Below are 16,818 nucleotides of genomic sequence, written 5' to 3'. Positions count from 1 at the left end.
GCAGCAAAATTCTATTGCCTTGTATTCGGTATCCATTGAAGGAAATCTTATTAGCTCTCATTGGAATATTTGTTTTGTTTCATGCTTTGGTGGGTATCAAAACATGTGATGGTCAATAACAATTGTCATTATTCACATCAGTGATCATTATTCACGTAATGTCAAATTGAAACATGAAGATTTCAATATTGTTTTCTGACTAACAAGGTCCTAATGGCCTACAATAATTGCAAGTTGTCCTATCAGTGGATAAGTTAGATTCAAAATTTACTAATTGGGAGGTGTTCATACTAGCAGATATATTAAACCCTTGTTCTTCCACTTCTTGTGACCTTCTTGGTCACAGAAAACATTGCACCTGGAATGTTTTAATATGGGGTTGAGTAAACAATGACCACTGATGTAAAAAAATGACTGATTATTCCATGTTTTGACCTCATCCAAATTTAAGAAATAATAATTATAATAATAATAAGAAAATTAATCCAATAAGCGCAGAAAACATTTCCTTCGATGGACACTGAATACAAAACATTCTTCGGGAGTGGTCTATTACGTAGACATATAATCTGATTGGACAATCGCATGATTTTGGGTGTCGTCTATCAGGCTGTTAGACGACCCCACGTCATCATGAGTGTTGATAACGCGTAACACGCTCATAGAGGTGCGCGTTTGTATTGCGTTGTATGCGCCGGCATCCACTACTCAAAATATTGGACCTGCCTGTCATCTATCACACGGTAGAGGATAGTCAAAGTAAAAATTTCTATCGTTTATTCTCTAAATAGAACTTTGCTGCAATTTTCAAATCTTGAGTTACTTTTATTTAAATGTATGCTGCGACCATTGCAACAAATGAGGTGTCATAATGTGCAGAAATAAATTCTGTTTCGATTGAATATTCCAAATTTGGCTTATGATTAACCGAGTATAATGGCTATTATTTAAATGTATCAAAACGTAAAAAGGGCCAAAGTTTAAAAAATCGTTCCTGTGTGGCTTTTCATTTCCACTGGTAAACGTTGGTTGAAACAAAGTACTATAGGAAAATTAGTTAATTCGTGTTTATCGTAAACTATCCCACCGTGTTGGGGTATTCTGAGACAGTTTTCCCGCGACGTCACGATATTGGGTCTTAGATGTAAGCAAACATGTGCACGCATTGTGAAAACACCAAACACTGATCATTTTCTCATCGGTTTTGTCTTCTTACAATACAATACAATTTTGACTATATCGCCCTCCACTATAAGCAGGCTGCACTCATCACCTGTGTATGTGTGCAATCATATATTGAATACAATACCGCTCTTTTCAAAGATACTACTCTTACAGCGAGTGATCATCATAATATGGTTCAATGCATAGGTACCGCGTGAACCGTGTAGCGCAGGGCGATATAGTCAAAAATTGTATTCATATACAATTAATGTAGTTAATCCGATTATTGCGTTACTTCTACAGCGAATATATGGGTATTACATCCAAAATCACAATTTCAATCACAATTATGGAAAAGGGATACGTGAATGCCAACAATTAATTGCTTGCATGATCGATTTTATTTGTTCACAACATCACATTATGCAAATTATTTCTCTACGTGTATTTAGATTATCCGCCACACCTGAAATCAATAACTTTCAATATACTATTCAAATTTATTTTTATTTATCGATCAACAAATCGTGGCGAGATGGAATCAGGCGTAGAAATAAAAAAAAAATTACATCTGTGTTTTTCTTGCTTTGTTTTGTTGATACGTCCGTAATTAATGATTTTTAAATAAAGCAATAAAATAGCTTTATTTACATCATTACATTGTTCCATTTCTTAAAAAAACCCTTGTAACCTTAAGGGATGGGGTATGAACGTTTGGACAGTATTTATTGTGGGACATTAGAGCACATCAGACATATCGAATTGCATAATACGAAGAATGTCCTTTTGATATTAAATCATTTTGATTTTTTTAAATTCACAATATAATACACATTTTATGGCAAATGATTAAAAATTGATATTTTTGATATTTAACTGTACTCGAAGAAAACTTTATAAATCTGATGATTTATACTTAAAGTGTATGTAGGTGGGATGAAAAGCCGACGATCAATTGAAAATTTTGACCTTTCGTATTGAAGATATGGATTTTAGGTTTAGGTCTTTTTGGGAAAAAATCCATATCTTTAATATGAAAGGTCAAACTTTTCAATTGATCGTCGGCTTTTCCTCCCAGCTACATACTCTTTAAGAATATATCATTAGATTTATAAAATTTCCTTCGAGTACTGTTATATATTTAAAAAAAATGAAAAATATTAAATTTTAATAATTTGTCATAAAATTTGTATTATATCATGAATTTCAAAAATGAAAATTATTTGATATCAGAAAGACATTCTTCGTATTCAGAATGCAATTCGATATGTCTGATGTGCTCTCATGTCCCAAAAAATAAGGTCTAAACGCTCAAAACGCTCATTCCAGATCATTTAATTCTATATATCAGCATTATTGGTTGACGCCTTTTTGTTGAGGAATTGGTATGACACACCATCTGGAACTTTGTTGCAGTAATTTGGTTGTATGATAATCATCTGAGCACATTATTGAATAATTTAACTTAAATTTGACCGTTTTAATAACATTAACTGTCGGATTATATAAAGGTCATGAAAACGTTTTTAAAACGCTTCATATGAAGAAGCATTACAATAACATTTTAACAACGTGGTCAATATGTTATTGTAAAATATTTGTGTGCAAACATTTTTGCACAAATATTTTTGTCAATACTTAAAATAATATTATTTTGGAATGTTTTGGATGAAGTTTTCAAAAATGTTTTTAGAATGTTATTAAAATATTATATATCCTATATATCCCGAAATGTTCTCTATTAAACGCTTTCTGTTTACTGGAATTATGCTATAAGGTAAAATCGATATACACATGTCACACCACAGCATACCGCCCTACTCACACCTTACTCAACAAGCACCATTTCCTACACCCCACCCCTTCGTCCCAACATCCACCCCCACACACAGCCCGGTCAACAAACAATGTTAACCCCTGTAGAAATACCTGCCGATTGGCTAAAAAGAAGTTTTCATTAAACAATTGAACCAATCAGCAACATTGTTAGAATAATTTCACCACGCAAAAAAATGGGGTGAATTATTTGCAAAGCTCCATTCTGATTGGCGATTAAAATAAAGATATCATGTAATTGACCAACCAGAGGCAATGTTAGGTCGGCAGGTAGTGCTCAGGGGGTTAACATACATAGAAAAAAAATAGGCAAAGAGCATGAACTTACCCTTTTCCAGGTCGCATTCGACAAGGAAAGGCTCTTCGCCATTGTTTTTACCATCTGGATCGATCATAAATTCACCGGAAGCCGTAAAACCTGCCGCCCTGAGATCCGCACATGATCTGGGCACTAAAAATGACATGTAGAATACGGATTAAGCACAAATTATAATAACGCATTTATGTTGCTTAATTCGCCAGCGAAGTGGTATCTCCTTGGCAACTGGATCACGCACCTTTTGGAATTGGTAGTACATGTCATAGACTTTGTGTTGCGATCATTTCGATCGTGGTACAGAACTCTAAAGCGTGATCCAGTTGACATACACGTTACACTTCGCTGGCGAATAGCCAGAAGCTATTGGGATCTAACAAATAAGGCGTGTAGTATATTGTTTTCCTTTACAAAGAACAGTGGTTGCAGAAATTGATAGTAGCAATTAATTGTTTTAGGATCAAAACAGTATGTCTTATAAACAAAAACATGCCATAATTAAAATAAAGGATAATTAGTAATTTAACGGATATTCTTCAAGCGACCCACAATATTCACTTAAAAGTATCACTGGACAGAATAAAGATTCTTGAAGACGAGCGCATTTTGTTTTTGGAGCAAATTGGGGTAATAAAAATAAATGACAAAATTGTTAAAAAGGTTTTTTTCCGTACCTTTTGTTTTACAAGCAATAAAATCAATAAATCATATGAAAATCATATTATGATTCGCCATAAACTTTTCATATTTAACCCACTCTGCACTGATTTGACATTAAATATTTGTGATTTTGAGGTATGTGTTACCATAAATCGTAAAAATAAAAATAAATGAAAAACCGCATACCGCATTTTCCTTTTTCAGACCAGCTGCGAGAAAACAAACTATTTTAAAGCCTTATATACGTAACTTTGTCCGGTTCAAATAATGTTATTTTTAGTAATAGTGGCCTGCATAACCCTTTATGGGTGCATTCAATTAGAATTATAAATTGGGCTCTTCCAATTAAAATCCACACTGCCCCTGTGGAAGATTTTGGAAATATCTACCACAGGGGGAGTATGAGTTTCAAATGGAATGAGCACATTAGGCAGCTCCATTTGAAACTCTCCCTCTGTAGAAAATTCAGGTTGAATCTTCCTCAGAGGGTGTATGAAATTCAGATGGAGCTGCCTATTGCGCTCATTCCATTTGAAATTCAAATTCCCCATGTGGAAGATATTTCCAAAATCTTCCACAGAGGGAGTGTGGATTTTAATTGGAAGAGCCCATTGTATATTGCCGTTTTGTTGTTTTCATAATGATAAGGGATGGTGTATCTGCATGAAGGCGCGTAGTACGTGGAGTGCGCGCCCGTGTATTGTATAAAATCAATGCCCTCTGGTAGTTTTCTAACGTGTGCTTTGATTGGTTCTCGCTAAGAGTGTGTGAAACACATTTAATACCCTTTCAGTGTGATTTTTTCAGAGTCATAGCTTCCAACCATAAACAAGGCTAACACAAAAATCCACACGGTCAATATTAAAAACGTCCAAACACTGCTTCAATCTCACCCTCAAACGAAATACCTGATTTGGTAAACACGCACCCTGAAACGAAATCTTTGAATTCTTATCTGTCGATAATTAATGTATTTGGCTCTAAGTTAACACGTGATATTCGGACCATAGGAGATTAATACTCAGGTACATCAACATGTTCTGAAATGTGGCGGAGTCATACGTTTTTTCAAAAGTGGAGTTTGGTGTTTGAGGAGCGTGACGGAGGAGGTGTCTGAGGGGATGTTTCCCCGAAGTAATTGGAATTGTTTTCAAAATGAAGCCCCAATTAAAGCCATTTGGTGCACATTTTTTGTTATAGAAGCATAGACCTCAAAATATAGTCTATTAGACTTACGCAATGCATGGGGTACCTGAGGATGATATGCTCCAGAAAAGTTGGAACATTTTTCAAAAATGACAATACAATTGAAGCTATTTGGTACACATATTTACTTATTTTGTTATAGAGGCACAAACCCCATAGTCTAATAGACTTACGCGATGCATGGGGTGCCTAAGGCCATTTGGTACACATACACTATTGCTGGTTTACAGTAGCACATACCTCAAAATGTGGTCTAATATAGACTACAATGAGGCGCTTGCACGGGCTTGTATACTTTATAAATTAAGTTATCAGAATGTATGGGTTGACATTGTGTCTCACATCTTAAGACGTGAATATAGATATAAAGTCTGAGGGGAAGTACCAGTGAGAAAATGGAATTTTTTCAAAATGAAGCCCCAGTTAAAACCAGTTGGTGTATAGTTTTATTATTCAGGTCATAGTAGGATAGATCTCAAAATGTAGTCTAATAGACTTGGGCGATGCACTTGGTGGATATGCCTCTAAAATTTTAACAGATTTTAATAAATGACGCCACAATTGAAGACATTTGGTACACATTTACACTATCCATGGCTATAGTAAGGACATACCTCAAATGTGGTCTAATATTTATAGCGTATTTTATGATTAAGTTGCCAAAATATGTTTGCAGCATTTGATATTGTGTATTTATCAAAAGACGCGCATGCATACCGTCCATTGCATCCTAGACATTTTGCATTATTTGAGGCAATCATTAACAAGCATAATTTAAAAAAACCCTCCAATATGTGTCAATATCACACTCAAGTATCGGCTCAACCCGGTGCCACAACTCGGTATTATGACATCCTAAAAAAACCTTCAACAACTTTAAGGCACAACATTTAATTTGGTCCCATAGCACTATCGGTGCCCCGTTTGGAAACAATAAATCTTTTATTGCACCCTGAATATTTGAATAGTGATTTCGATTTTAATTTATATTAATGACTCTAACACTATGCAAATATTAATTATTATGCTAAATACAATTTATTACAGCATCAGGGTATGAAAAAAGAGTCATCGGTACCTAATCGGACTTCGATAGTGCTATTGGACGAAATAAGATGTGGTGCCTAACCTGATTTATGTGTTACATATCGATAATGTGTTTGTCTGTAACTTGAGATTTCGGAATTTAAAGAGGTTAGTACCTACCGTTACATCCTAGGCCCTCGGCATTGGTTGAGACAACCATAAACAGGACTAATAACAAGATCCGCTCCATTGTCGATGTGTGAGTTACACACTCCGAAACACTCCTACGAACCGACTCCTCAGCTTTACCGGGGCAATGTCTTACTCCCAATGTTGTATTAGACCAAACTGAAACAATGAATATGTTATCAGATTTCTGATTGCTGAAGTGGACAGGGAAGGAAGGGAAGGGAAGGGGAAGGTGAAGAGGAAGAAGAGGGAAGGAGGGGAACGAACGGAATGGGACGGGAAGGGAAGGGGATTGAAGGGAGTGGAAGGAAAAACATCTTAAAAGCTATTTTCTAAATACTGAAAACTGTAACATTGAAACTAAAGAAAGTATATGATATGAGAAAAGCAACACGCACATTTAAAAATAGCAATTAATTAGATTAAAAAGCCTAAAGAATTATGATTTTTATTGATACATGTAATAAGACATGTAACCGTTTTAGGCTTATCAGATTATCTGTAAAAGCAGGGATAGCATTTTACAAAAATGTTATCAAACGTTCGAAAAGTAACACATATTACTTGAAAGGAACACATGGAAAATTTCGTGTTGAGTTTTAACTCTATTTTCCCCATAAAACTTTCTTTTAAACACAAACACAGAAAATGCAATGTGGTACTTACTTAAATGCTCCAACACCAAAGCAAAATATACTTGTCAGCTGCACCCCGGCACGGACGAGGAAATGAAAACTGATTTTGCTTACACGTATATGGAGTCACCTGTATTCAATAAAGGTGTTATTTATCAATAAAGCATTATTGACGGGTTCAAGTCTTACCTATTGTAGGTAAACGTCGGTCGAGGTCTAATGCATTAAAATATTTAAAACAAAAGATCAATGAATATTGATACTATTGGTGCATATCAATATATATAACAAAGTAACACAGATGTTGCACACACCTTTCGAGGCCTTACCCGAGTTCAGTTTTCATCACGTGATGTTTTTCAACTCAGTAGACCACTTTGGTAATTCCCGAAAGTCTTTGAAATTAAACCTGTGATTACGTCATCGACAACACGCACATGGTTTCTGCGCTGTTCAACGTGCACAATGACCGTCTGCGCATCGACTATAGGTTTCTCCGCAAAGGATTGTGGGATTTTTGGTAATCTTTGGTAATTTTAGGTTATCTGGCAATACGAATTTTACTTTGCGTTTAAGGTCAATACAGTTTCAGGTATTTTGGGGGAAATGTTCTTTTTGTTTTTCCTATGGCTTTGTTTAATCCATTATTGCTTGATTTCATACAGATATTTCGAGAGAAAAACAAACTAGGCCGCATCATGATACAAAAGACATGTTAAAATGAGTTATGGAGAGCCTTTTAAACTCGCTTCCTTGTTTCATAATATTTTCAGTTGTAACCTGCAAGTGGGTATATTACATGCATACAATGTTGAGATGAGTATACCGGGATCATTCACTCATTAAAACTTCTATTAGAAAGTTTGTGTATATTCTTATTGGTATTCAGAGATGTATCGTTCCAGTCCGGACTCGGACTCGAGTCCAGACTCGAGTCCACTTTTGTTGGACTCGGACTTGGCTCGGACTCGGACACAAAAGACTCGGCTCGGCTCGGACTCGGACACAAAGGACTCGGACTCGAAGGCGAGTCCGGTCCGAGTCCAGTCCAATGTCCAAATCTATGTAAAATGTGAAATGATTATCTAAAAATGTAAAAATAGATCTCAAATTTGTTGACTTTACTTATTTGGCCATTTTCCAAATTAATTGGGGCTGTCAAATCTGTGACCTGTTATTATTCCTACATATCCACCAAATTATTTAGATTTATCTGTCACTTAGCAGAATCATATTTTTGTTATCATTTAAAATGAAATAATTGATAATTAATCAAATGCATCATTTTATTAAATATTTGAACTGTATAAAAATTTATACAATGTAAGACTTCTTTCATGGAACTTTCCAATCCATTAAGCTCTTGAAAGAGAAACATGCACACTGGACCATACATCTCAGCTCCCACTCTGTAGGGCTATAGTTTGCATGTGCTCAGTAAGTGAGTACACATGACATTTGTGTGGGCCAATTTTGAAAATATGTTTAGAATTATAAAGGTGAATTTCTGTTAGTATTATTATTATTATAATGATGATGATGTTAATTTTCTATAATGTATTTGAATATATTGCAATTCATTTACATGTAATACTGCACACAGCGTATGCCAGGCAAACCTATCTGCTAGTCAGCCAAATTCGCCTAGAACACATTACATATTTACGTAGAAATTTAAAAGAACAGGTAGGTCAAGGAAACCTACATAAATACTAGTATGTTGTCTATACTTCACTTGACCCAAATATATGATTTTTTATGGCGATGAGACACTCGCACATGGAATTTTAGAGGGATTTTGACCTGGATTTTGATAGCAGTTCCACATAGAAAAGCTGCTATCATCATGAGACTAAGATCTAGAAACACCACCGAAATCCCAGACAAACTAGTACCTAGACCAGTGACTTTGACTCGCGTAGTGAAGCCGACACTGCTTAGCAACGACTTGAACAAGGACGCATACCTAGACGCAAGCAAGCAGATAATGTTCTCGTCTGCAGAACATGTTGCATTTGACTCGGGTTATAACGGCGCAGTAACCACGCAACCGAGAGCGTCAGAATATACGCAATTATCCCCGCGCCTAGTAACCCCGTCAATATCACCTTGGATACGGGGCTTCACCTCCCACTGTGGTAAGGGATGGGCAGTCATAGGTCTAGGTGGTATGTCTATGACCGAAATACTGTTTTGTTAGCTGAATCTTTTTGATGAAAGTCAATCTTTGACAAGATGTAACTTTGCTACGGAAAGTGCTATGAGAAAACGGTTTTCAGTTTTGACTTTCTTTACTCAAGGGCTTTAATTTAATATATAAAATGATGCAGTTTGATGGCAAATTTGAATTCACCTGGCATACCTACAGCCTTGTCCCTAGGCGCAATTAAGTTAACTGTGAGTTTACATGTAGTGTGCTACACACACACACAAAATACCCCCACATGCCTGCTGTCTGATACAGGTACTAGGTGGTCTGATACATTTAGTTTTTACCTTCAGGAGTAACCTGTTCATGGACATGGCTTTTGAAGAAAGTGTGTACAGTTGGTTGGTTGAGTCAACAGTGTTGGGTGGGGTTTGGTAGAGTGGGGTGTGGTGTGATGCAGTGAGTGACCTTCTCATCACATTAACAATTTTATCATCAAAATGCCATAAAATTATGCGGAAACTTTAAAATTGACCTTTTTCAGCAAATTTGTATTGTAAATTTTTCAAATAAAATATAAAATTTTGCTCCATTTTTGCAAATAATAACCCATTTTTTCAAAATGTTGTACCAAATGACCCCTTCTTTCAAAATTTTATACCCAATTACCCCTTTTTCATTTTGTTATACCGGTACCCAAACTAAGCAATGCCAATAGGTAGATACCTGTCACATTAAAGTTGAATGAGCCCCCCCCCCCCCACCACCACCACCGGGCATGGACTCTCACCCCGAGTCCGGACTCGAGCCGGACTCGAGTCCGGACTCGGGTCTTATTTTTGTTGGACTCGGACTTGGCTCGGACTCAGCACCCTGGACTTGGACTCGAGTCCGGACTCGGACACAAAAGGACTCGGACTTGGCTCGGACTCGGATACAAATGGACTCGGCTCGGCTCGGACTCGGACAAGCTGGACTCGGGTACAAGTCTGTTGGTATTATGTTTGCCGAAAAAAATAGTTAAATGAGCATCTTGCGTCCTTGATATATAATGATTTATTTCATTTCATTCTTATTTAACCTGGGTTAAAACCATATTGTAACATTTGCTGAGGAGGACGCTCGAAATAATTTTTCAATATTCTGTGTTTTTCTGCAAAATAATATTAATAAGACGGTTACTATTACGATGGAAATATTTGTCGAACGCGTATGCGGTGTTCATCCCCACAGTACGTATATAGCGTGGGGACGGTACACACCCATCGAAGGACAGTACCGTAGCACCACCGACGGAGTGACACCAATTCCAATTTTATTTGCTTTATCTCAGTTGTTCGGCTCAAAATTAAAAGGAGACATATCTGACAACATCTGGAAACGAAATACCAATCTATTTTTATGGAAATGTTACAATATGGCTTTAAGGTGGTACTACACCCCTTGATAAATTTGTGACTATTTATGCATTTTTCCTCTAAAAATAATAACACGCTGGTAACAAAAGTTTTGTATTTTATAGGGGCAAGGAATCCAGTTACTACACTGGAATTTCAGTTACTCAAGATAAGCGGTACGTTATTTATGATAAGAAAAGAGGTACCGCTAGAATATATACCTCATTTCTTTCCTTGCCCTATATACATAACTTTTGTTACCAAAATGCTAACTTTTATGCAAAGTTTATTGCACTACAAATGCTTGACATACTGACCTGAGTAGAGACAACCGTTTTTCAATCAATTTACCAACATGGGCAGATTGGACACAGGCCGGTAGAGCAGGTGTTTGTCAAGGAACACTTTATTCAGCATAGGCGTGATATGGTAGCCCTACGAAGCTAAAGTTGGTTAAAGTAGGGAGAAAGATAATCAGTCCAAGAGAACGCCAAATATGGATCAGGAGTATTACATAATAATACCCTGCTATGACAATAGCTGCACTAGCTTAATCGTATAATCTCCTTATGTGGTTAGCATGGCTGGGCCAGGAAATCCACAAGGTCAGCCAATGTATGTACATGTATTCGGTACATGTTCCATATCTTTACAATGGGTGATAAATTTCTGGTTTGTTTTATTTCAAAACGCAACATTCGATATTCTAAAGCTTGGTCCAAATCCAAGAGAAGAACCAACTCTAGTAATTTATGTGGTTTCAAATTATATCGGCCGTTGCCTTTTGATAGAAATGGTGTTTGTTGATGTGCACAGTTTCCCATTAGATCATAACATGCTGTTGTACATCCAAGGTCAAAGGTCTTTTAATCCATATTTGGCGTTGTTCTGGGACTGATAATGGAGATGTTTCTTTAACAACCAGGTCGGAAGGGGGTCTAGGTCACATGACTTGGCGGGCCGCTGCGTTATTATTTTTGATAACTCTTTTTCAGCATCAAATTATTCAAGAAATCCCTCCCATGTGCTTGATGTAGTACAGTGGAAAGTAGTATTTGATGAGGTAGTATGGACAACATAAATATAGCACGAATTGTTTTCACTTTAACAATGAAATATATATTTACAGAAATCATTAGCTAATGTAGTTGGAGAGCTACTATCTGGAAGGTCACATGAGTTCTTATTCAAAAGAGCATTTACAGTCTTATACATGTCTTTAGTATTGTAATTAAGTAACATTTCATTATCAGACAGTATAAATTAACTTTGTAGCTTACTATAGTATGTGTGATGCGATCAAGCAAAATGAGTCGGAAATATTAAATTTTCAGTTTCTTATAGGATAGTAAAAGCATTTACAAAGCTGGATTTTGCAGAAAACCCCATTGAAATTGATCAACCAGTTCCAAAGATATGAACAATTAAAGATTTTCCAACACAACAGGAAACAACAGGGAATATTGCCTTTGTTTGGCTATATCTCAAAATTAAAATTTCTGAGTTCCGACTGATTTTGCTTGATCGCATCACATATATATATATATATCCGAATTGACATTGTTCATGCATTTATTCATAATGCAGTTTTATTTGCGTAGCAGCTGCAATGTAAGTCACAAAATTTACACCCACCAGAAGGCTTAGTTATTTCTGGTCGTTAAAACCGAAGCACGCACATTTGTCATTTAAAAGGGCATTTCTCAAAAAAAGTTGAGATTTTTATATCACTGGAAACCTCTGGCTACATAATGTTTATGTACAAGACATTTCTTGCAGATTAATTCGTTTAGCAAAGATATCGTGAAATTTGAATTTCGTTCTGCATGGTATACCTGAACGAAATTACACCACATTGTCTATGGAGCAGTGTAATACACATAATCATGCATAACTCGCAAACGCAAAATCGGAATCAACTGAAATCTTGGGAATAAGCTTTTTTTGTGGATATCTACTGAAAAATATCATAAAAAGGGGGATGATAGGATCACGAAATCCTCCTTTAACGAGTTATATTTTACCAATACGGAATGGAAAAATTCGACTCCTATTCAGCTCATCGCTTTCCAAAATACATGGTTTTATTTTGTGTTACTGTAGTGCTCACTTTAGAAAATGGGATAATGAAAAGTCTCGGCGTGCTATTACCTTCTCTACGCGAACAGTTTGTCACACAAACATGGATCATTGGACTGACAATTTCTCTAATTCCCGGCATCGGTAGTTTTTCATGTAAGTGAATATACTCGAATAATAATTTAAAAAGAGCAGTTTTCATGCGTTCTCCAAGTACGAGGATATCAAGCATCAACCAACATTTGAAATGCTTATATTTATAATCAATTTCTTGTCAGTCATTGTGACAAGAACGTTTCGAGTAAGGTTACAAAGCTGTCTTTTGGTCTTATTTTCAGGTTTACTATTGCCAGGTTTGCGACGGTCCGGTATTATAGATCCCGGATACACGATAATCTTTGCAGGAAGTGTGGCCGGTATGGGATTAATACTGGCTTCGCTATGTCAACATTTAGCTGGTTTGGTAATTGCGATAGCAATGCAAAGTAAGATTAGTCAACTGATTTTTTTTTCACATTTTTTTCAAACAATATTTAAAAATGCAACAATGATGTTGGAGAAGCAATTGAAGACCTGAGCGCAAGAAGACCGTAGTCCACTTGGCCCCTCAATATGTATACACTCAAGTTGTGTATAGTTTCGTATGGTTTGGTAATGTTTTATACATGTCCAGGGGCCAAAACGAATCTTTCACAACCTTTCATGATGTTTTCACCCTGGAACATGAATTAAACATTATAAAACCCTAAGAAACTATACGTAACTTTAGTGTATACATGTTGAGGGGCCAAGTGGACTTACGTCTTCTTGTGCTCAGGTCTTCAATTGAAGAGATGAATAAAATCCAGATAACAACAATAACGAAATTCGGAGACGGAGAGAATCTGGTTCAGAGAAGACGCTTGACTGCTCCTATGTATGTATTTATTGAGAACAATGCACAGCGTCATCATCCATATATCTTCGTGTCAAAAATTGCCGTGATAGTACGGCGAATCCTCTCGTTTTTCAATAGCTACGCATGGCGATTTTGTTCGAGATAGGCCGAGCGACTCAGGCTAAGCATAGTACGACTATCATGTGAGATACCACCAAGTTCTATTCTACAAATTATTACGATTTGCGCATGCTCTAGTATCCCATATGGTGTTGCTATTACAAGGAAATTCGATTTGTTTTGAGGTAAACCCCAGGTTTTGTTTTTAATACACTAACTTGAAATTAAATACACTAATTAGCGACCATTGCTGTTGGCTCTGGATACATTTTACTGCATTTTTGGCGTAACGATTTTTAAATCGTAAGTTAAAATTGTGATATATTTAATTTTGAGAATTACAATTATATAAAGGAACACAAATAGCCCATTCACCTAAAATTAAGGTGCTTGTATTGAATATTCGATCACACGTGTATTTCACAATGCATATGTAAACTTTCTTTATCTATGTCAACAATAGAATATTGATTTCACCCACGGAGTATGGCTCTATGAAATAATATTTATAATATAGGGTGTTGACACTGTGCAATGGTTAGAGACAATACCCTTACGTTATATGGGTCTACTCTGTAAAAACTTGACCGTACTTTTTTCGGTAGAATAGCAACCAAGTTGTCAGCATTCTACCGCAAAAACCATAATTTCACCAAGTATTTCACCGTATAATAAGCATATGTACAGTATAATTACCGTAAAATACGATAAATGCCCATAATCTTGTATAAAATACGGTAGAAAGCATGTATATTTTACGGTAATACCTGGCAACTGTAACCTGGCAACCGTAACTATACACTGTATATTATTCAAAATAGCATAAACACAATTGAAACACTATTTAAAAAATTGGAAGCTTTTGATACAAAAAAATAGAACAAAGTGTAACATTTTAATTTTAAAAATTGAATTGTTACTACAAATCTACTAAACCAAATGAATCTGTTTCATATTAAAAATGCAACAATTCCTTGGACCCGCCTCTTATGGAACACCCTGTACTCTATACGCTGGCGAAGTTACGTAATATTCGGATTAACTACCATAGCAATAGGTCAAAACAATTTTTGAATATACCGTGCTGCACTGGTACGTTCACGCGGTACCTCTGCATTGAACCATATCATGCTGATCACTTGCACCTGTAAATTAGTATCTTTGAAAAGACCAGTATTGTATTCAATCTATGATTGCAGACATACACGGGTGATTAGTTCAACCTGCTTGCAGTGCAGCGCGATATGTTCAGAATTGTTTTGATTTATTGCTATGGTAGTTAATCCGATTAATTACGTAACTTCGCCAGCGTATATGTTCATGCCTTTCCAGTCCCCGTTGCGACTCTCGGTTCTCTAACAAGATTTATGAGCTAAAAGGATTAACATTCCTCGGGGTTTTGTTCCCCCTGATATTTTGTCTTCGCGGCAATTGACCTGCATGCGGTTGATGCAAGGAGATAATCTACACACAATAAGGTACTTCCAGTAGCGTAGCCAGCAGGGGGGCAAGGGGGGCAGAGTGCCACCCCTGACAAAAAAATGAAAGAAAAAAGTGCCCCTCTGGCAAAAAAGGAAGAGAAAATCTGGAGGGCAAAGGAAAAGAAAAAGGGCAAGGAGCCCCTTTTCCACCTAAATTCAACCAGATCATGGGCCAAAATAGTGTAAAATAAAAAACAATTTGCTCGCTGTGCGCGCACATTGTCACAACGTAGCCCCTTTCATCCCAATCATGGGCAAAAAACAAATAGGGCCTACACAAATTGTGCGCGCTACGCGGGCACATCGTTCCAGTAAAGCCTTTTTGGAAGCTCCAAGACATGTCATGTGCAGTCTCTCTAAAAACAAAAACGGTTATGTACCGGTATGTATGATGCAACTGCAATTTATTTTTCGTCTGTGCCCTCGAAATTTTATTTTGCCACCCCTGACCAAGAAAGCTGGCTACGCCCCTGGGTACTTCGACCTATAAACTGGATTTTAATCTTTTCTTTACAACTTTGTTAAAAAATACAGGTTTTCTGGCTATATCAAAAGTCATAGCTCTAGGAGTACTACCAGATTACTTCAATGATGATACAATTAGTACGGCAAATTCCATTGCCACCTGTGGAATGTCAATTGGTGTTATAGCTCTACCACCATTTACCCAGCTCCTATTGGACACATATGGATGGCGTGGTGCTTTGTGGATACTTGGGGCTGTAACATTCCATTCCGTGGTCTGTGGAGACTTAATTAAGTATCATCAAAGACTAAGGCTGACGATTGCAACGGAATATTGCCAAATTAGTGATAGCCATATTGAATCTGATGAAACAGCGCAGAGCAACAAGAGGGTATCGCTGATGAAGCGAATTACAACATTCATAAGTAATATGTTTAACATGGAATTATTGAAAAATATAACCTTCGATAATGTACTCGTTCTATCTGCCACTTTTGGGTGGAGTTACGCTAGTTGGCTAATATACCTTGTCCCTGATGCAGAGGACAAAGGAATAGCTCCAATAACAGCTTCATTCCTTGGAACCATCGGAGGACTTAGTAATATTCTAGGAAAACTGACCTTCCCTGTCTTGAAAATAATAATAAAATCAAATCGAGTAGTTTTGTACATTACATGTATCATCAGCGGGATATCTCTTGCAATTGATCCATTAATAGATTCCTTCACAGGAATGGCTGTTTGTAATATTGTGTATAACTTTATAATGGGGATTGGTTTCATAGCTGGTTTTGCTGTCATGAATGATACGTTGGAGACTAAGGATGTAGTAACTGACGCATTCGCATGGTATTATGTAGTTTTTGGAGTCGGGGCAATTGCAGGAGGATTCACTTCAGGTAATTAAGCAATGCCTATTTAAACTCTTATGAAAACCGCTTCTGTGAAGTAGAACCCGTAAAACGTATAGACCACTTGACATCACTGTTTATCAATAAAGGCGAGGGACTCGACTATCGATATGCTTCAATGAGCCGCTACACTGTTCAATGGCTTTCTTGTACTATATGGAATGTGGCGGGTGATTTAAAATGCACGTGCCCTTAGCAAACTACGATGCGTACGCACATTGCAGGGCAAAGAACAATAGAAATTGCCATAATTCGCGCGCATACTGCCGGGCAATGACGTCACATGCCAAGTGGTCTATAGGTTCT

General features: G+C 36.7%; 2 protein-coding genes across 3 annotated transcripts in view; one reads left to right on the top strand and one right to left on the bottom strand.

Moving 5' to 3' along the window:
• Positions 1-7,163, bottom strand: part of LOC140141110 (uncharacterized) — a 66,933-nt gene extending 59,770 nt beyond the window's left edge. For both annotated transcript variants that reach the window (XM_072162894.1, XM_072162895.1), the window contains exons 1-3: positions 7,064-7,163; positions 6,389-6,556; positions 3,329-3,451 (exon numbers count right to left, since the gene is read on the bottom strand). In XM_072162894.1, the coding sequence (XP_072018995.1) occupies positions 3,329-3,451; positions 6,389-6,458 (193 nt within the window). In that variant the 5' untranslated portion in view covers positions 6,459-6,556; positions 7,064-7,163. The remainder of the gene's footprint in view (positions 1-3,328; positions 3,452-6,388; positions 6,557-7,063) is intronic.
• A 5,489-nt stretch (positions 7,164-12,652) lies between these two features.
• Positions 12,653-16,508, top strand: LOC140141602 (monocarboxylate transporter 13-like). Its single transcript, XM_072163513.1, has 3 exons — positions 12,653-12,813; positions 12,996-13,142; positions 15,670-16,508. The coding sequence occupies exons 1-3, from the start codon at positions 12,657-12,659 to the stop codon at positions 16,506-16,508; spliced, it is 1,143 nt and encodes a 380-aa protein (XP_072019614.1). The 5' UTR covers positions 12,653-12,656.
• Positions 16,509-16,818: the final 310 nt, after the last annotated feature.

The sequence above is a fragment of the Amphiura filiformis genome, chromosome 19 (genome assembly GCF_039555335.1).
Source record: "Amphiura filiformis chromosome 19, Afil_fr2py, whole genome shotgun sequence".
In the NCBI taxonomy this organism is placed as follows: Eukaryota; Metazoa; Echinodermata; class Ophiuroidea; order Amphilepidida; family Amphiuridae; genus Amphiura; species Amphiura filiformis.
This window is presented reverse-complemented; position numbering and strand designations above follow the sequence as displayed.

What these genes read in the sequence shown, in the direction of transcription:
- LOC140141602 (XM_072163513.1), top strand. Translation starts at nt 12,657, where the DNA reads ATGGTTTTATTTTGTGTTACTGTAGTGCTCACTTTAGAAAATGGGATA. An exon ending in CGGCATCGGTAGTTTTTCAT is followed by an intron (nt 12,814 to 12,995) that starts GTAAGTGAATAT and finishes TCTTATTTTCAG; the next exon opens with GTTTACTATTGCCAGGTTTG. An exon ending in AATTGCGATAGCAATGCAAA is followed by an intron (nt 13,143 to 15,669) that starts GTAAGATTAGTC and finishes TAAAAAATACAG; the next exon opens with GTTTTCTGGCTATATCAAAA.